Source organism: Chiloscyllium punctatum, chromosome 39 (assembly GCF_047496795.1).
Source record: "Chiloscyllium punctatum isolate Juve2018m chromosome 39, sChiPun1.3, whole genome shotgun sequence".
NCBI classification, from domain to species: Eukaryota; Metazoa; Chordata; class Chondrichthyes; order Orectolobiformes; family Hemiscylliidae; genus Chiloscyllium; species Chiloscyllium punctatum.
This window is the reverse complement of record NC_092777.1, coordinates 14,100,977-14,121,811: the sequence shown is the minus strand read 5'-3', so window position 1 is coordinate 14,121,811 and position 20,835 is coordinate 14,100,977. Positions and strand designations below refer to the sequence as shown.

Sequence of the window (20,835 nt, the reverse complement as noted above, 5' to 3'; positions counted from 1 at the left end):
TGGGCTGCTTTGGTTTTATTTAATTGTTTGGATTTACTTATTTAAAAATCTGGTTTCTCCTGCAGCGGGGTGTTGGCTTCTGGACAGGACAGAGTCAGGGTCCAGTTGGGAAAGGTGGGAACTGGAGTTGGTAATAACCGACAGTTTCACAATCAAACCCTTTGTAAATCTCTGGAAGTCTTTTGCTGCCTAATTCAACACAGAGACCATCAGTCTGTCAAATGAAACTCCCACAGCATTCTCACTGGAAATACTTGATTCGTGTCCCACAGTTGACATGTGGGAATCCAAAACAGAGTCATTCTTCACTGCTGCTGTGTGGAGTTAATGTCAGAAACTAGGATTCCACTATCTGTGCTGAATGAGCTGAGGTCAGTCATGAGGGAGACCAGACAGCTCGGGATAGGTTCACCTGTTGAATAAAGGTGTTATCATGAGGAAAGAATCAGCAAGACAGCCCTGTAGACACCTTGGGGTTCTGAAGTATGAGAGATGACCTTATTCCCTGTGCCTGTATTGTTCCAACAGGATAGATAAATGCTAGACCAACCAGGGACGCCCACGTACCAGGACAGAATAAACAAAAAAACAGGATACTGTACCATGTGAGGGGAGTCTCGAACCTGAGGATACAGTCTCGGAATAAAATCATCCCTGGTTTAAGACTGGCATAAGGATGATATTTCTTCTCTGAGAATCATTAGATTTACAAAGGATTTATAAAAAGTGTTAGTGAGACTGGAGGGATTGAGCTGTAGGGAGAGGCTGAATAGGCTGGGGCTGTTTTCCCTGGAGAGACGGAGGCTGAGGGGTGACCTTATAGAGGTTTATAAAATCACTAGGGGCATAGATAGGGTAAATAGGCAAGGTCTTTTTTCGAAGGGTGGGGAGTCCAGAACTAGAGGACATAGGTTTAGGGTGAGAAGGGTAAGATTTAAAGGGACATAAAGGGCAACATGTTTATGCAAAGGATGATGCATGTATGGAATGAGCTACCAGAGGAGGTGGTGTAGGCTGATACAATTGCAAGACTTAAAAAGCATCTGGATGGGTATATAAATAGGAAGGGTTTAGAGGGATATGGGCCAGATGCTGGCAAATGGGACTAGGTCAGATTGGGACGTTTGGTCAGCATGGATGAGTTGGACCAAAGGGTCTGTTTCCGTGTTGTATGACTCTATTATTGTTAGGAATTCTTTCCCACAGAAAGCAGAGTAGACTGGATCACAATATATTCACAGCTGAATTTGGCCTACAAGAGAGTTGTGGATTATAGTGGGACAGGCAGGAATGTGAAAAATCAGATCATCCATAGTCTTTCTGAATGACCGAGCGGGCTCAACGGGGTGAATGAACACCACCTTCTCCCATTGCTTCAGTTTTGAACTCCACATTTGCAGACTTGTGCCCGGTGGGGAGCTGGTTTGGAAACAGTACAAGGACCCATTCTGTATGGCAGGGTTATGATTACCAGAAAGAGCTGGTGTCTGTGTGCCCGGATTCTTTGGGCTTTGCCAGGGCAAATCGAGCTGGGCACTGACTTCCTGATCCCTGTCCAGTGGGCCCTGCTGGTAAGGGCATAATGGGGTGAGGGCATTATGTGTACGCCAACAACGATGCCTCCAGTAGTTGAACAGTCTGTCAACATTGGGTGGCAAGTCTTGTATAGAATGAGTGCGGTGGTGCCCATATTGTTAAACACAGGACGAGGTGAGCCAGAACAGGAGAAGAGCAATCCCGTGTAAAGAGGGGTCACACTCTTGAAGGTGTTAGGGGGCTGACCTCTTCCTGTCTGTATTCCATAGGCAGACCTGTTTGAGTGGCTCAGTGCTATCGGCTTGCCCCAGTACCACAAGAAGCTCGTCGATAATGGCTACGATAGCATCAACTTCATCAGTGAGATCACCTGGGAGGATCTGCAAGAAATCGGCATCACACAGTTGGGTAAGAGAGCTACTCATACTGGCCCTGGGCATCGGCTGTCGGACAGTCCAACCCTGGGTTTGTACGCTGCTGTCTGAGGATCTTTGGTGAATTTTTGTGGTGCATCTTGTAGACAGTGCACATTGCTGTGGCTGGTTGTCATGATTTGGAGATGCTGGTGTTGGACGGGGGTGTACTGGGTCATGCTAACAGATGAGAGACAATCCCGATCTTTTTCAATATATAATTTATGTTACATCACACTGTAAACGTTTGCTATAAATTCTGGGGGTCTTACGATCTCACACTCCACAACCACCTTATGCAGAAAGTCAGGAGGCATGGGATAGAGGGAAATTTGGCCAGTTGGATAGAAAACTGGCTAACCGGTCGAAGGCAGAGAGTGGTGGTAGATGGTAAATATTCAGCCTGGAGCCCAGTTACAAGTGGAGTTCCGCAGGAATCAGTTCTGGGTCCTCTGCTGTTTGTAATTTTTATTAATGACTTAGATGAGGGAGTCGAAGGGTGGGTCAGTAAATTTGCAGATGATACGAAGATTGGTGGAGTTGTGGACAGTGAGGAGGGCTGTTGTCGGCTGCAGAGGGACTTAGATATGATGCAGAGCTGGGCTGAGAAGTGGCAGATGGAGTTCAACCCTGCCAAGTGTGAGGTTGTCCATTTTGGAAGAACAAATAAGAATGCGGAATACAGGGTTAATGGTAGGGTTCTTAGTCAGGTGGAGGAACAGAGGGATCTTGGGGTCTATGTACATAGATCTTTGAAGGTTGCCACTCAGGTGGATAGAGTTTGTAAGAAGACCTATGGAATATTATCGTTCATTAGCAGAGGGATTGAATTCAAGAGTCGTGAAGTGATGTTGCAGCTGTACAGGACTTTGGTTAGGCCACAGTTGGAGTACTGTGTGCAGTTCTGGTCGCCTCACTTTAGGAAAGATGTGGAAGCTTTGGAGAGGGTGCAGAGAAGATTTACCAGGATGTTGCCTGGAATGGAGAGTAGGTCGTACGAGGATAGCTTGAGAGTTCTCGGCCTTTTCTCGTTGGAACGGCGAAGGATGAGGGGTGACTTGATAGAGGTTTATAAGATGATCAGAGGAATAGATAGAGTGGACAGTCAGAAACTTTTTCCCCGGGTACAACAGAGTGTTACAAGGGGACATAAATTTAAGGTGAAGAGTGGAAGGTATAGAGGAGATGTCAGGGGTGGGTTCTTTACCCAGAGGGTGGTGGGGGCATGGAATGCGCTGCCCGTGGGAGTGGTAGAGTCAGAATCATTGGCGACCTTTAAGCGGCATTTGGATAGGTACATGGATGGGTGCTTAATCTAGGTTAGAAGTTTGGCACAACATCGTGGGCCGAAGGGCCTGTTCTGTGCTGTATTGTTCTATGTTCTATGTTCTAACCACCTGATGAAGGAGCAGCGCTCCAAAAGCTAGTGCTTCCGAATAAACCTGTTGGACTATCATCTGGTGTTGCGTGACTGGTTGTGGATGTGGTGCCAATGAAGCCAATGTCCTCTATGCTGTTAAGCTTCTTGAGTATTGTTGGAGCTGCACCCATCCAGGCAAACGGGGAGTATTCCATTCCACTGATGTTTTGTAGATGACAGACAGGGGAGCGGGAGGGGAGTTACTCACCACAGTATTCCTTGGCTCTGGTTTCTATAATCACTGTGTTCATGTGGCTGGTGCTGTTGGTTTTCTGCTTCGAGTCTTCTGTTTTAGAGTGACTGCTTTGTGTCTCTGCAGGACATCAGAAGAAGATGATGATTGCTGTGAAGAAACTTGTGGATGTGCAGAAGGCGTTAAACCAGGCGGAAGTGGAGGCCAAAACAGCTACGCTGAGGCGCAAGGCTCCAGCTGCATTGGAGATTGTTACCATTGAGGCGTTACAAGGGGAGAACGGAGAATGTCAGTCTCCTCAAACGCCAAAGATGCTAACCTTCCAGGACAGCGAGTTGAGCCACGAGCTGCAGTCTGCCATGTCCAACCCTTGCTACAACTGTCAGGACGGCCTGGCAATGAAGCAGGTGGGAGCCATCTCCCGGAGTCAGGAGAGCATCGGGATTCGCTCCCGAGGGTCCGGTCACTCCCAGGACAACGTGCTGGGCAAGACCAAGACTGACAGCAAGTCACAGGAAAGCCTGGGCAGTGGGGACGGCAGCAGCAGCAGCGGCAGCAGTGGGAAGACCACCTCGTTACCCGGCCCTTGGGACGGGGCACCCGTTCACGTTCTGGCGCCGCACCAGGAGGTTGCCAACGGTTTGGGCCCTGCCCAGGGAGGCAGTCCCAGTAAGGAGAGGAATGTCCCAGATGGGCGCGACCATTACCAGAGACCCGTGGCACAGAAAGCTGCTCCGGGAGCAAACCCAGTGAAGATGTTGCCTTCCCAGTACCCACTCCATCCGCCCCCAAACCTCATCCCTCCTCACACCCCGAGCAAGGGCAAGACAGTGCCAGCCTTAATGTACCCACAGCTACCTGTTAAAAAACCGTTCTCCTCAGCAACAGAGCCCACCAAACAACAACAGTCAAAGCCCACCTCCCAAGTGCCGGGGAACCAGGGCTTTGCCTACCTGCACCCACATTGTGGGCTCACCAATGGAGTTAGTCCAGAGAATGGGCCTCGCCTGAACCCTGTGGCACTGCCGGGCGCTGTGCCGATTATCCGCTGCCCGGTGCCAGGCCAAGAGCCAAACAGCGATGTGTTCAAACCGAAGAAACGTTCCCAGAGCCTGAACCGCTACGCCATGTCGGATGGAGAGCCGGAGGAGGACGATGTGGGCACGGGGGCTGTCAGTACGTACGCCACCCTCACGCGGCGCCCGGGCCGCAACCAGTGGCCAAGAGTGGCGGATAAGAACGTCAACCGCAGCCAGTCGTTTGCCCTCCGTGGGAAGAAGAAAGGGCCTCCCCCTGCTCCACCCAAACGCCTGAGCTCTGTATCCAGCTGCCAGGGTCAGGAAGCTGAGCGGGAGCACATCCCTGACTCTGCCACCGTCACCCGGAACGCCCCTGACCTGGTCGATGGGCTCCCTGTCAAACAGGAAGCTGGTGAAGAGCTGGCAAACGGCGGCGCTGGCAGTGTCCGGAGTCTCGCGGCCAAATTGGAGATGAACAGCTCCCCTGGTGGTCATCCCAAAGCCATGGCCTTGCTGAAGCTTTCCAGACTGGAGAAGTGGGAGAACCTGGACAGCATTCCCAAGACCCCTGACCATTGCGGAGCCAGCTCTGTGCTGAGTAAGGAGGTGATGAGGTCCCATGAGAAAGTGAGGGACTCCACTAACAGGCGACGTACAGTCAGTGAGCCTGGAGTCAGCCTCGAACCAGCTGTGATCACCCAGACCTCCCAACCTGACAGGGAGGAGCCAAAGTCGGACGCTGAGGATGAGGCCAAAACGATGAGAGGAGATCTCGAGACTTCATCATCCTCTCAAAACAGCTCCAGCGAGTGCATTCCTTTTGCAGAGGAGGGCATTTTGACCATCAAGCAAAGGCCAAAGATCAACAGTGGGGTCAAAGAAGAGGGAAATGGGGCCTCTGCTGGCCCTGCCAATGCTGTAACTGTGATGGCTGGAGACACCGGGGAGGGGAGTCAGGCTCCCGAGGGCAATGGGACAGCTCCGATAATGGGCCCAGCCGCCAAGCAGCCAGAGCTTCCTGAATTCAACCTGACTGAGTCTGACACGGTCAAACGGCGGCACAAGCCCAAAGAGAAGGAGCTGATGCAAGCTCCCGTCGCTGTCCCGCAGCCCCACGTGCTGATGCAGGGACCGCGGTATGCAGACGCCCAGGCTGTAAACATTGTAGACTGTAGGCCCCAGGCCAAGCCCCACAGCAAATCTGACTTGGACGATGATGCCTGCGTGGAGTTCAGAATCGCTGAGATCGAGCGGAGTCTGCAGTCTTTAGAGAAAGGAACCAAGAAGACGCTGAAGCCTCCGCTCTCCCCTAAACCAGCCCTCTCCTATCTCCAACAGACTCCCAAACAGACAGGACCTGCCCCTGTTTCTACCAGGCCTTCTCTTCCCAAGGGACCAACAAAAGGTAATTACTTCACACGTGGTTTTATTAGAGAGAATGGGTAACCTTTGTGCCAGTCTAGAATCAGGATCCCTGCTTTCCAGCGCAGTCCCAGTAATGGATACCCTCAGCGATGCTGAGTCATTCCAGACAGCCAAACACTCCAAAGCTGGGGCCACACTCCAAGCATCTCAAAGGGAGCAAAGCCATCGGCGCCAGTGTCAGCGAGCTGGTTGACCAGAGTGCAAGTGTGAATGTTAGTTAGAGACAGCCAGACCGTACTGTGATTCCTGTCACAGTCCAATAGCCTGCTGACACCCATTGTCTGGAGAAGCTTACTTCAGTCCCTGCCCAGAGACTTCAGCATTAAGATTGACAGGGCAATGCAGCACTAAGGGAATGCTGCACTGTCTGAGAGTCAGTACTGAGGGAATGCCACACTGTCACAGATTCCATACTGAGTGAGTGCTGCACTGTCAGAGAGTCTGTGCTGAGGGAGTGCTGCACTGTCAGAGGGTCAGTGCTGAGGGAGTGCTGCACTGTCAGAGGGTCAGTGCTGAGGGAGTGCTGCACTGTCAGAGGGTCAGCGCTGAGGGAGTGCTGCACTGTGACAGGGTCAGTGCTGAGGGTTTTCCGCACTGTCAGAGGGTCAGTGCTGAGGGAGTGCTGCACTGTCAGAGGGTCAGTGCTGAGGGAGTGCCGTACTGTCAGAGGGTCAGTGCTGAGGGAGTGCCGCACTGTCAGAGGGTCAGTGCTGAGGGAGTGCCGCACTGTCAGAGGGTCAGTGCTGAGGGAGTGCCGCACTGTGACAGGGTCAGTGCTGAGGGAGTGCCGCACTGTGACAGGGTCAGTGCTGAGGGAGTGCCGCACTGTGACAGGGTCAGTGCTGAGGGAGTGCGGCACTGGCAGAGGAGGCTCCTTCAGGTGAAATAGGTGGAGGGGAGCTAGGAACAATTTCCAGAATTTGTGTTTGGATGAGGGGGGTGTTCTTCCAATGTTCTGGTCCTAGCCATTAATTCTCCCGTTTTGGCTGAGACCATGATTAGCGACCTGGTCATTATTTGCTGATGGTGGGATCTTAGAGTCATAGAGTCAACCTTCCTGTGTGCAAAGTGAAGGCTGCTTCCGTCCGCGTGAACACAGGTTTTCTTTTTTCCATTTTATTTTTTCCCCAGAGTGAGGCAGGTGTTTCTGGGAAGGCTGGATTTGTTGCATTTCCCAACTTGCCCTTGAACCGAGGGTGTTATTCCAGGGAGTAGACAAGAGTGAAGCACATTGCTGGGAGTTTGGACCAGCCAGGTCAGGGTGGCAGATTCCTCCCCTGAACGATATTACTGACCCAGATCGGTTTTTCGTGGCAATGGTTGCATAGTCATCACTACTGAAACTAGTTTTTAATGGTGACATGGTGGCTTAGTGGTTAGCACTGCTACCTCACAGTGCCAGGGACCCAGGTTCGATTCCCACCTCAGGCAACTGAGTTTGTACTCAGTGGAGTTTGTACATTCTCCCTGTCAGTGTGGGCTTCTTCCCACATTCCAAAGATGTGCAGATTAAATGAATTGCCCATTGTGTTCAGGGATGTGCATGTTAGTCGCATTGGTCAGGGGTAAAATATAAAGGTAGGGCAATGGGTCTGTGTTCGTTACTCTTCGGAGGGTCAGCGTGGACTGGTTGGGCTGAAGGACCTGATTCCACACTGTAGGGAATTTAATCTAATCTTAAAAAAAAACTGCTTTCATTTATGGAAGTTGAATGTCAGCTGGAATGTGAACTGAATTATGGCTGACATTACCACGATGCGTCATCTCCCAGAACTCTCTTCATCGGAAGTACTCCCTCAGCTGTGTAACTCTGCGAGTTTTGTGAAAGGTGCTTCTTTGAGAATGTACCTCTTGACACTGATTTTGAGATTCAGGCTGTTGGTTAATTTTATTTTGCTCTCCCTTTTCAGAGTTCAGCCAAAATCCGTCGCTGTTACCCACGTCACCAGTGTCCCCAAAGTCCACAACAGCACGAGGGCTGCCATTCAGCAGGCCCACAGGGAGCAAGCTTCCACAGGCTGGGGGGAACCTTGTCACTACCACAACTCCCATACAGCAACTGGGGCCTGCACGGACCACGAATCCAGCTACCGGGAAGGCAGCATTGACGGCAGGAGTACTTACAAAACCCACAGCAGAAGCTCCGTTAGCTTCCCTGGTTCATCAACGACTAGAACAGACAAGCAGCTCACTGGAGGCAGCTCTCCATGCAGTGGAGCAGAAACTGACTCACAAAGACAGTGGCAATGATGTGTAAGTTAACAGTAGTGTACAATTGGTATGATTGATCTGTGTTTGATTATGTTAATCCAGTCATTACCCCCCTTCACTGCGCTGGGTTTTTTAAATCTCTGGGTGGAGTTAGAGAGTGAAGTAAACCGAAGAAGCTCAAGGAAGACCTGAGGCAGTGAACTTGGAGCAGATGTGTGGAAATCATGTGTGCTTTGAGATATTTTTATGTAGATCGATTTGGAATAAGCATTGTTCCAGGATAAATCAAACAGAGAAGACAGCAAATGCATTATAGTAATTATTTAGCAACAAGCATTATTCACCAATCTGATAGTACAGAGGTTCTATCACTGGATCTATACTGAATCGATGTAATCCATACTGGGGTTGAACCATAGAGACTGGGAACAAGTTGATAAAGGAAATAAATGTAGGGAGGTAGTTAATGGGTTAAATGACCTGGATGCCCCTTAACAAAAAATAAGGGATCATCACTGAATCACCGATTGATAAAATTATGACAGTACAGCAAGAGGCCATTTGACCCATTGTAACAGCCCACTGTCTGAGAATTTTAACTTAGCGCTAAACTCCTGCCTTCCCCCCTAACCCTTAATATTCCTACTGCTTCCATCACCACTCACTGTCCCCTCTTGAATGTCTGAATTGAATCTGCCTCCACCACTTTTCCAGGCATTGCATTCCAGACTCTAACTGCTTTTCTTGAAGTTTTTTTGCTCACCAGATTCGTTTCTTCAAACTGAGTCCCCTTGCTCTCGATCCTTTTACGAGCAGGAACAGTCTTTCCCAAACTATGCTGTTCAGTCTCCTCACGATTTTGAAAACGGTTATCAAACCAATCATCTGTCTTCTCTTCCCCAGAGAAATCAGCCCCAACTTTTCCAGTCTATCCTCCTCATTCCTGGAGCCATTCTTGTAAACCACGCCTGCACTTTCTCCAATGCACTCATATCCTTCCTGTAATTTAAAGGTGACACACAGTGGTTAGCAGTGCTACCTCACAGCGCCAGGGACTCGGGTTCAACTGGGGTCTTGGGTGACTGTCTGTGTGGAGTTTGCACATTCTCCCCGTGACTGTGTGGGTTTCCTCCCACAATCCAAAGATGTGCAGGTTAGGTAGATTGGCCTTGCTAAGTTACCCATCGTGTCCAGGGATGTGTAGTCTAATTGGGTTACAAGGATAGGGTAGGGGGATGGGACTGGGTGGGATGCTCTTTGGAGAGTCAGTGTGAACCTGTTGGGCCAAATGGCCTGTTTCCACACTAGGGATTTTGATTTGATAATGTGGTGCAGAGGTGTATACAATCAGTTCTCACATAACGTGATGGGTGCGTTCTTGTGCAATCGCACATTGTAGAAGAGTCATCCTTTAGAAACAGTGCTTAAAGTGTAATCGCGTTACAGCCAAGACACGGTTTAAAAGTTTGCGTTTTAGAATCTGTCCCCAGTTCAGCAATTGCATTTCAGTGATGCGTCACGTTAATGAAACGTGTGATAAAGCAGAACGACCGATATGATACTCCAGACAAGGTCTAACAGTGTCCTCTACAGGTTTATAATAATCCCTTGACTCTTGTACTCTATGCCCCTATTAATGAAGCCCAGTACACTGTATTTTGCTGAATAGATGTTTTTAACAGCTTTCTCTACCAGTCCTGCCACATCTGATGACCTAGACATATATACACTTGAATCTCTCTGTCATCACCACAACATTCTAATCCCACAAGGCAATGTGTACCTCGAACTCCCCAGTTGTACGAACCACACTCTGTGCATTCACATACAGGCAGTATAACCCTGAGTTAGATTTCGTTATTTTCTCCCTTATTCTGACTCCATCTATTAACTTACTCTTTCCATCCTAGAGTTTCCTGCCTGGCTCAGCATTTTATGTGTTCTGGGATTACTTGGTAATTCTCTCTCCTGCTTCCCACATACCTGCTGGGTTAGTCAACAATCTGAGCCAACCATCCTGCACAGAGTGCAGTCCCAGCTTTGTGAGATGTACCATCTCCAGTTTTGACAGGTGCCATCTCCCCCAGAGCGAGTCCCAGCATCCCAGGAATCCAAAGGCCTTCCTCCTGCACCAACTTTCCAGGCCCACATTCATCTGTCTTACCTTCCTATTTCTGTACAGACTTACACATGGCGTTGGGAGTAACCCAGAGATTACTAGAGCATTTAGAATCTGTACAGTGTGGAGACAGGCCATTTCACCCAACAAGTCCACCTCAACCCTCCAAAGAGTAATCCACCCAGGCCCATTCCCCTACCCTAATACTCTACAGTTACCCCAGACTAATGCACCTAACCCACACATCCCTAAACATTATGGACAATTTAGCATGGCCAATTCACCTGCTTTAAAGATCTACTTTTCCACATAGCTCTTTAAATCCCAACTGCAGGAATCCACATCCCCTTTCCTATCCATATCATTAGGGACAATGTGGATCACACCCTTCATAGATTCCCCACAGTGTGGAAACAAGCCCTTTGGCCCAACAAGTCCACACTGACTCTACGGAGAGTGACTGACTAATGCCCCTAATCTACATATCCCAGAACACTATGGGCAATTTAGCTTGGCCAATCCACCCTAACCTGCACATCTTCGCACTGCTCAAACCTGAGCAGCTGGAGGAAAGCCACAGAGACACTGGGAGAATGTGCAAACTTCATACAGACAGTCACCTGAGGCTGGAATTGAAGCCGGGGGCCCCTGGTGCTGTGAGGCAGCAGTGCTAACCACTGATCCACCGTACCACCCCATGCCACTGTGCCAACCTTTTAAAGAGAGACTATCTGCTTTACTTTTAGTAAACAGCTAGTTCAACTTATATCATTAAACTCCGTTTGCCAACGTGTGGCTCATTCACATATCTGACTCCTCTGTGTGTGTGTGTGTGTGTGTGTGTGTGTGTGTGTGTGTCTCACAGCTTACATTCCCACCTCACTGTCTGTTGATCTTTGCAAGTTTCCTGTGCTCCCTTTGAGTTTAGAAGTGTAAGGGTAACCTGAATGAGACATGCAATTCCGTTAGGAGCTGGCTGAGGAGAGCTGGCTTCTTCTCCTGAGAAAATCCACAACCGGGGGAAACAGTTTAAAAATAAGGAGTTAAAGCCTGTTTAAAGCAGATGAGATATTTTCCCCCTCAAGTGGGTCAGAGTCTTTAGAACTCTCTTCCTGACAAGACGATGGAATCAGATTCCTTGAGGTAACAAGGGGGTGCAAGGATATTGAGGGGTGGGAAGTCAGGTGGGGGAGGGACATGAGTATAGAATAATCAGATAAGCCAGGATATTATTTGATAGGGGTAGAGTGGCCTACTCCTGATCCTAATTTGTATGGTTCTCAGTATCAGCAGAAGTGGATATTTCACCTTTAGTGTTTTTGTCTAAGGCTTTAATATAGACTGTAAAGGCAGAGACTTCAGATCTGGAGTTGGGATGTCATGTTCAGGTTGTACAGGATGTTGGAGAGGCTGCCTCTGGAGTACTGTGTTCAGTTCTGGTCGCTCTGTTATAGGAGGGATATTATTAAGCTGGAGAGGGTTCAGCAGAGATTTACCAGGATGTTGCCAGGTATGAGTTTGAGTTACAAGGACAGGCTAGGTTAACATGGGACTTTTTTTTTCACTGGAGCGTAGGAGTTTGAGGGGTGACCTTACAGAGGTTTATAAAATCATGAGGGGCATAGATAAGGTGAATGGCAGGTGTCTTTTCCCTAGGGTGGGCGAGATCAAGACTAGGGGCATTTTTTAAGTGAGAGGAGAGAGATTTAAAAAAGACATGAGGGGTAACTTTTTTTTTTACACAAAGAGGGGTTCGCATGTGGAACAAACTTCCAGAGGAAGTGGTGGATGCGGGTACAGTTATCATGTTTAAAAAACATTTAATTAAGTATATGAATTGGAACGGTTTGGAGGGATGGGCGGGCGGGTGGGGCTGGTTTAGTTTGGGAACGTGGACTGGTTGCACTGAAGGGTCAGTTTCTGTGCTGTGTGACTTCACTGAAAACCTTCATAGATTCCCCACAGTGTGGAAACAAGCCCTTCGGCCCAACAAGTCCACAGTGACCCTCCGGAGAGTGCCCCTAATCTACATATCCCAGAACACTATGGGCAATTTAGCTTGGCCAATCCACCCTAATCTGCACAGCGGCTCAGGCAGCGCCCGTGGGGAGGGAGGGCGGGCTGATGTTTTGGATCAGGGTGGCTGTTCACACGAGAGCGGGCGTGACTCTCGTCTCTGCGACCTTTGATTACCTGAGTGTTTTGTTTCTCTTCCCCCATCAGCTCGGTTTCGGTGGAGTCCGCTGGTAATATTTTGGATGACATCGGGAGCATGTTCGATGACCTGGCCGATCAGTTGGACGCCATGTTGGACTGAGCCCCGACGTGCCCGATGTTGTCCCGTTGGCCGCCGGCGGGACAGGCCGCCCCACCCCCTCACACCCCACCCCCTCCTCGTGCGTGCACGCACGCGCGCGGCTTCCAGGCCATGGGGTAACCATGGTGACTGCCAGAAGCTGCCTGTCCAGGCGGGCGCCTTGTGCCCCTATGAGGCTGTTCTGGTGACGGAGCAGGACGTCGAAGATCTTTGCTACATCCATGTTGTCCACAGGCCTGCGGGGGGGGCTTTCAAAGCTGCACTCGGTGTATGGATCCCGGCTCAGTCAGAGAGAGAGAGAGAGAGAGACCGGAATTCTATTGCAGTTTTGTTTTTTATTCATACTTTGTGTGTGTGTGTATATATATATATATATATATATATATACCCGCCCCCTGTCAAGTTTCTGCTGCGATAAGCACTTAAAATGAGTTGAAGCACAAGATGTCTACCTGGGAACACCCTTTCCCCCCCCAAAAAACAAAGCAAAGTGAGGATTCGATCTTCCTCAGACCGGGCAATGGCCCCTAAATCACTGTGGGGGAGGAGCCGCCACTGCCCTCCTGTGTCACAGCCGTTCAGCCCGTTCATGGTGAATGACAGCAGCTAAAATCCAACCCAGCACTTGCACCTTCATCCCAGTCCCTGAAGTAACCGCCCCCCCCCCCCCCATTACTTACCGTTGTCTCACAAAGTTACGAAAGCCACTTCACTTCAGCCTAACGCCAAACTGGTTAAAAGCCCCTGGCAGCCAGGGAATGATACCTGACCTGCTGCGATTTCCAGCATTTTGTTTTGTTTTGTTTCCAGTACAGATTCTCCAGTGATTTGTTTCTGACTTCAGTGCTTGGGGAGCTCAGGGGGTTTTGGTTTGTGTCCGTCGGCCAAAGTTGTCCCAAACCTCCCCCTGGTTCGTTGCCCCCCAGTCACTGACTGTATGTGGCCAGTGTCCCACCCCTGTGGGAGGCACCCTGAATTGATGTGGTGCCTGGATCAGCCCTGAGCTAGGCTTCAGGCACACCATGTTAAACTGGAATGGAGGGGACGAGCCTGGTGGAGAACACTGTATTCCGGGTCTGAGACATGGAATGATTCCTATTCCAGTCGAGACCACCACTGTCAGCTGCTGCCATTCCAAGGAAGGAGAGCTGCATCTCTGTGTTAATATCTAATCCACAGCTCAGGATCTCGACAGCAACTTACATAAGGACAATCTGGGAACATACAGAGAGAAGAATATTTTTCTGCACAAACTGTGACGAGATGAAAAGCAGCTTAAGTTAATGACACCTGTAGCTCACTGCTGTTGGAGGTCGAGATGTATTGGCCTTTTCTGGCATCTGTAAGGTGTGAACATGTGTTTGTGTAGAGGGCATGGCTGTATGTGAGCACGTGTAGCACATATGGGTCTGTAGCACACGTATCTCATGTCTGAGAGTACGTGGAGCATGTATGTTTGTGTATAGCATATTTCGTGTGTACACATGTAGTATGTATGAGTAGCATATGCCAGTGTACACATGCGGCATGTATGTATGTATTCACACACGCTGATCACAGGCTAATGTGGCAAAGATAATGTGTGGACCATGTTGGGTCAGACTTGGTGGGAACAGTTCCTGAGATACCACCCTTGTCTCTTAATGGTTAAAAAGTTCCAGTTCCTGGGCTGTTTTGGAACAAAGGTCAGGGGCATCAATCATCAAGCTCCCTTCTTTCAGTTATCTAATTGTCAGCTCCTCTCCTGATAGATCCACTGGGTCAGATCCCCAGCTGATTGGTGTAAAAACTCATCGGGTCCATTCCTATCCTTTCGGGAAGGATAGCTGTCATCCTAAGCCAGTCTCACCTACAGCTATATTATTGAACTTTAATCATTAGGAAAGAGCAATAAACTTCAAAGAGAGCTCTCCCATCAGAGCGGGCCTTTGCGGTATCAGAATTGGTGTGAGACAGTTTCTATACGTGCTTTCTGGTGTAGCATTGCCACTGACTGTAGCCCAACCAGTACAACCCAGCTCCCAGCTTCTCCATACCCACTGCATCGGGTTTTATTGTGTTGTACTGTTTGTGCTTCACTTGAGCTATAGCTAAAATGTGGGATAGGAGACAGGTGTTTCAGCTACAGTGAGGTTCCCCCTCCCCCCAAACTCTCACCCTGTTTTGGCCTCGACAACGAAGTGGGTCTAACTAGGGTGAAACAACACTGTAACACATTAATGGGGTATTATCAGCACATTGGTCCCCTGCCTGACTCCCCTCTGATGCCTTTTGTCAGACTTCCATTTTTATACCTCAGCCTCTGAAGGCTACACCAGTGCAATGCTTTGCAGAGTGACATTGACTTTCTGGGTGATTTTTTGCCAAAGGATTACTGTCACTCTGCAATGTGTAACTTCTACATGTACTTCAGAAATCATATTTAAGATAACCAGGCTGTCAATGTCTGGGTATAAATGTCCAGCCAAGAGGACACAGCTCCTGAACAGGGCAGGCATTTCTGCATCAGTGAGTTCTCCTCAATCAACATCTCCCTCTGTACTTAGTGCCTTGCTGTGTCCAATGGCCTAATCACAACAAGCAGTTGAGACACTTGAGGGATCTTGCAGCACATTAGTAGTGCCCCTGACTCTGAGCCAGGAGTCCCAGAGGTGTGTTGTAACATCCCTGAAAAATATCTCCATTTAATACAGGGAGCCGACAGGATGTCACAGTTGGGTGATTCCTTCTGCAGTGGTCACGCTGCTGTCTTGGAGGTCCATGCAGAGTTGGCCTTTGCATTGACCTTGCTCCACAACACAACAGTGATCAATCTCCTGGTCTTTCAATTCATTTGCCCAATCTGTCCTCATACCTAGAGCCAGATAACATTTGCCCTTAACTGTGTCAAAACTGCCTGTTTTGTGGTTCCCAGTCAGATAGCCATCGTAGAGGTTCCAGGATTTACAGCACGTGTGCACGGTGTAATCTCAGTTCCCTTGGTGGAGCAATCATTGAATTAAAGTGCTGACTGTCTTCATTTGTCCCTTCTGGCCACACCCCATTGTTCCATAAATCCATACATAGGTTTATCACACTGAATTCAGTCTAAATCAAATTAATAATTTTGAAACAGCCTTAACTAAACTACGTCAAACCAGTAGTTACTAATTCTTCGAAAACGCCTTACACAGGACGTCTCAAAGTGCTCAAGAGTGAAGTTGTTTGTTTAAGTGTAGTCACTGTTTTCAGGAAACATGGCAGCTAGTTTACGCACAGCAAGCTCCCACAACCAGCATCGAAATATTGACCAGATAAGCAAACCTTTGCAGTTTTTACATTCCTTCGCTCAGAAAGCACACCGATTACACCTAGAAACCAGTCTGCGTACAGAATCGCGCACAACGCCAGAATGCAGTCACCAACCATCACTGTGCCATATGCAAACTGGGGATTTCTGTCCCACTTGTAAACAAGCAACTGCCTCAGTCATTGGGCAGTATGAAACCTTAGTATTACTGACTGAAGCTTGCACTCATCAGGACATTTTGCAAGAATACCAATATAGGGGAAAATTGATATTTATGTTGGATGAGAGGCCTGGTTGGCATGTAGATGTTGATTGGTAGCAGGGTTGCTGTGGATAATTAATTACCAGTCTTGGTTCAGATTTCAAACTAGGCAGGGTGATTCTTATTGGTCAGGGTATTGCCATGGAAAAGGAATTAGTGACTGGCTATCACCTATTTTGTGGAGATGTGACAGATACAGTGTGTGGACATTTTTTTTTCTGTCTGTAATGAACAAGGCTCCATGTATTAATAGATGGAGCTTCCAATGACAACACCTCTACCAATCAAGAGACCCACTTCACAACCAATCAGCACTATCCTCTCATGGACTGTAAATCTTAGTTTTGCCCTTGAATTGGTATTCTTGAGAATTGTCCTGAGTACAAGATGAGAAGCCTCACCAAAGGATATATTGTTTCAGCAATAAGCAATATTCTACATATTTTCATGGTGAGAAACTGCAGGTTCCATGCTAAGTATTATGTTACCATGATGACGATAGGATCGACAAAGCATGAACTGCAGGTTTCATGATGTAAATACCTACTTGCTCCCAGCTTTGAGAATATATATATATATATTTTGAAACATTTTCTTTCTTTACATATGCACCAAGTACTCCCATCAGAGAATTAATAGCATTAGAGAGTGAAGTGATGGAGAGGGGGAGGGGGAGGGGGAGGGGGGCTACACTGGACTTAGGAGCAGATGCATTTCTTATCTGCTGTGGGAGGAATTCGAGATGGTGTGCCCTGGCGAGCTCAGACTGCTCGTTGCCAGCAAAGTGAGAAAGTGCAAAATGGGACGATTAAATTAAGAGACTGTTTTTGAGCTTGATCTTTGTACATTACAACTTACTGACTTGTGTATTATCGATGCAAATGTGTTTATTTGAAATTTCTAACATTGTGTGTGTGATCAAGCTCTGTTTGGCTGAAACATGGATATATAATGTAAGTTATTGTTCAAGATTGAGAAGTGAAACCAATGGACCGGAGAGCAGTGGCTAGCTTCATTTTTGGTTTGGATTCATTTTTGTTTGTTGTGCCCATGGATCATGCACATCCACTGAGCTCAGCTCTTTGCCTACTGAATCATGGGATATGAAGATGTTAATGATGATGGCAAAAATGATTCTATTGCTCTGATATGAGCAGAGCAAACTGAAAAATACTGGACACTTGAAGAGAAGCAGAGAAACACTATGAGAAAGTTGTATTCAGTTTCATGTATATCAGTGTAAATAAAGAGTTTACAGTATTACAGAGGGAAAGAGTTTTTACTCCAAGTTAAGCACAAACTGGGAATACAAGGTTTTAAGAATAGTAAGACCTGTGCAGCCTTTAAGTGTACAAGTGGAGACACCCAACTGGCTCAAGAAGGGATTGGGACTCGAAGTGAGGTCATGAGCTAAAATGTCAGAGTCTTGCGTTCAGAGACTGCAGTGGCCACCATGGAACTCTGCCTGAGTTGTAACGGTGGGGCTGCTGTTTAACAGGCCCCTTTCTCTGTTTCACAGATCTCACTGAGGGAGTGCAACGTTGCCCATGCCTCAAGTTATGGGGAATTAGTTTGGGAAGTACTGCCCCCAAGTGGAGAGTTGTTGAAGAGACAACCAGGAGAGAAGAATCTATGGAAGAAAGATGATCCATCCACAAAGCGTCTACAGTAACCTAGAGTTCTCTCAAAGCGACCAGTTACTGTGACCCAAACCGACATTTGAGGACTTCAAGAAGAGGATGAATGCCTGAATTAGGCATGTACTTGGTGATAAGCCCCCTTTCATTTGAAGCTGCCAGACCATTGATGAAAGGCTGCTGGAGAGAGGTCTGTGGAATGGAGGGGGTCTGGAGAGAGTTAAGATTACTGACACTGTTTTGAGCTTATTCACAACTGTTATTGCAAGCAAAAGGTTGGTGTGTTTTTAGGGGTGGTGGCAATATGCATGTTGTATTCTGGAACTATGGATAATGATGGCAGAAGCTCCAATTTCCTCCATATCTGACCAGGACAATTTCCCGCACCTACTGCCTCCCATTGGAAGGACTTACAAATTGACACACAATTGGTATGAATATATAACTTCGTGGGGCAGCAAATCTTGGATGGAGGTGCCTTGAACATGGAGCATCTCACTGCAGCAGAAAAACCACCTGCAGGCAATCCATTACTCTATGTACAATTTACCTGGGTACCCCCCCAATTAATACCAGACTTTACCCCACTTAGTTCAATCCAGTAACCTCTATGTAATCTACGTTCTGATTAGATTCCAGCTCACAACTCATTCCATAGTCAAGGTATCAATCATTCCATATATAAATCTCCAGAACCTCAGCGATCAGCTTGGTTGAAATCCAGACAGCAATTGTCCACCCGTTGTGTGGTAACAATGTGATAATACAAGAATAAGGAAAAAAAGATGAGAGAGACCCGAGGGGCAACTTTCTCACACAGAGGGTGGGGAGTGCATGGATAAAGCTGCCAGAGGAAATGGTGGAGGCTGGTACAAATACATTTAAAAGGCATCTAGATGGGTATATCAATAGGAAGGGTTTAGAAGGATATAGGCTAAATGCTCATAAAAGGAACTAGATTAATGTAGGATATTTGGTTGGCATAGACGAGTTGGACTGAAGGGTCTGTTTTCATGCTGTACATCTCTATGACTGTAAATGTACCAAGCAATGAACGTACAGCACTGTGGACGAGATTTTGCTCAGTTAGACATTTCTGCATCCTTTAGCTCCAAATTCTTTTGCATTACAGCATAACCGACAAAGTGCAGGGATTTCAATGAATACCAGGATCAAAGAGTGTATCTGCTTAATCAATGTGCTTTAAAAATTGGAAAAGGCAAGCAAATGACTGTGGAGAGTGAATGAAAAGTAAAGAAAGAGCATGAAATAAATTTAGACAGAGAAAAATAAAGGAAAAGCAAAAAAACCCTCCAACAAACCATCCCTTTGAAGAATGAGACTTCAGTTGGTAAATTCCTTCCATCAGTCCTGTGCAAATGTAAGAGAAGTACCAGCTGCACTTTCCCAGGATCTGGCACAACCTTCCATCTGGAGCTATGATTTATTGCTTGTATCCCAGCTTCAGCTGTAGTTTCTGGGACAGAAAGATTGATTGGCTGTGCTAATAATTCTCATGTTGTTAAAATATTCTTAGGCTATTATCTATTCTCTAATGCTTTGAAGTTACAGGAAGGTTAAAGTCAAGATGCTATGTGAAGTAAACGCTAGAGAGCAAACACTTGATCTCCACAGCACAGGTTTATCAGGAGGATTTACAGATTGATAATGAACTTATTTGGCCACAGTATGACATTTTCTGCAGCTATCAAGTGGAATTTTGAATCCAGAGATTCTTCCACTGGTGCACAAGAGCCTTTTGTACATGGGTAGCCTTCTTGAGTAACCCTCGAGTAAGGAGCATACTTTTCCACCACAGGTTATAAGAATGAGCAGTGATCTCACTGAAACATGTAGGAATTTGAAGGGGCTTGACAGTGTAACTGCTGAGAGGATGTTTTGGGAGGTTCTAGGACCAGCAGGAATAGTCTCAGAATAAAGGAGTCCCAATTTAAGACTGAAATAAAGAGGAACTGAGAGGGTTAAGTGTTTATGGAACTGCTTGCCACAGAACTGTGTGTTTTAGGGGGATGGGGTTTCAGGGGTCCTTCTGTGGATTGAAGATTGAGAGAGATGGTTGGGTTGTGTGTAAAGGGCAGGAAGGTGGATGTGAGGAATGTCAAATTATCCATGATCCTATGGAATGGCAGAGCACGCCCTGGTCTAGGAAAATTGAGCACTTTTGAAATATTTGGATCCTCTCATCTTAATTCAGATCAGATTGAAGTTTCCCTCATGGTTAATAAAATGGGAAATCTAGACAAAGCCAGGAGTGATAACGAAAGTTGAGTAAAAAGCTGACACCAATATCCTGATTTCATGAGCATTGTAGAGGAAATCACAGGCACAGATTTAATTATTCCCAGAGAGGGTTCAGTGGTCAGCACTGCTGCCTCACACACCAGGGACTCAGTTTGATTCCAGCCTTGGAGTTTGCACATTCTCCCCGTGTCTGCGTGGGATTCCTCTGGGTGCTCCAGTTTCCTCCCACAATCCAAAGATTTGCTTATCATGTGGATTGGCTGAGCTAAATTGCCCATAGTGTTCTGGGATATGTAGGCGAGGTGCATTAATAAGGGGGAAATGTAGCGTAATAGGGTAGGGGGAATGGGTCTGGGTGGGTTACCCTTTGGAGGGTCGGTGTAGATCTGTTGGGCCAAATGGCCTGTTTGCACACTGTAGGGATTTTATGATGAGAGGAAGAGGAGACTGCCTGATATATGAACTGTATTTTGGTGAACCATGTCACCAGGGAAACGGAGATTGAATTGGTTCCAGGCACATTGACCCCTGACCAGCCATCAAGCTTATGGAGGATGATAAACCAAAAGGCATTGAAAACTCTGCTGGCCTCATCCCAATTCTCAACAACCCCCACCCACCCATCAGTGCAGTACTTAAACTGCATTGGCTACACTCCACTAATCACTCTGTGGCTTTGTACTGTCACCTTTACTGCCAGATTCATGATGGGAGCACACTGCCCCATTTTGT

The 20,835-nt window shown here is 47.5% G+C and overlaps 1 protein-coding gene across 5 annotated transcripts in view; it reads left to right on the top strand.

The window, feature by feature from the left end:
- Positions 1 to 17,464, top strand: part of LOC140463836 (caskin-2-like) — a 292,300-nt gene extending 274,836 nt beyond the window's left edge. For all 5 annotated transcript variants that reach the window (XM_072558217.1, XM_072558221.1, XM_072558218.1 and 2 more), the window contains 4 exons: positions 1,806 to 1,944; positions 3,689 to 5,986; positions 7,917 to 8,259; positions 12,560 to 17,464. In XM_072558217.1, coding sequence (XP_072414318.1) covers positions 1,806 to 1,944; positions 3,689 to 5,986; positions 7,917 to 8,259; positions 12,560 to 12,653 — 2,874 coding nt within the window. In that variant the 3' untranslated portion in view covers positions 12,654 to 17,464. The remainder of the gene's footprint in view (positions 1 to 1,805; positions 1,945 to 3,688; positions 5,987 to 7,916; positions 8,260 to 12,559) is intronic.
- Positions 17,465 to 20,835: the final 3,371 nt, after the last annotated feature.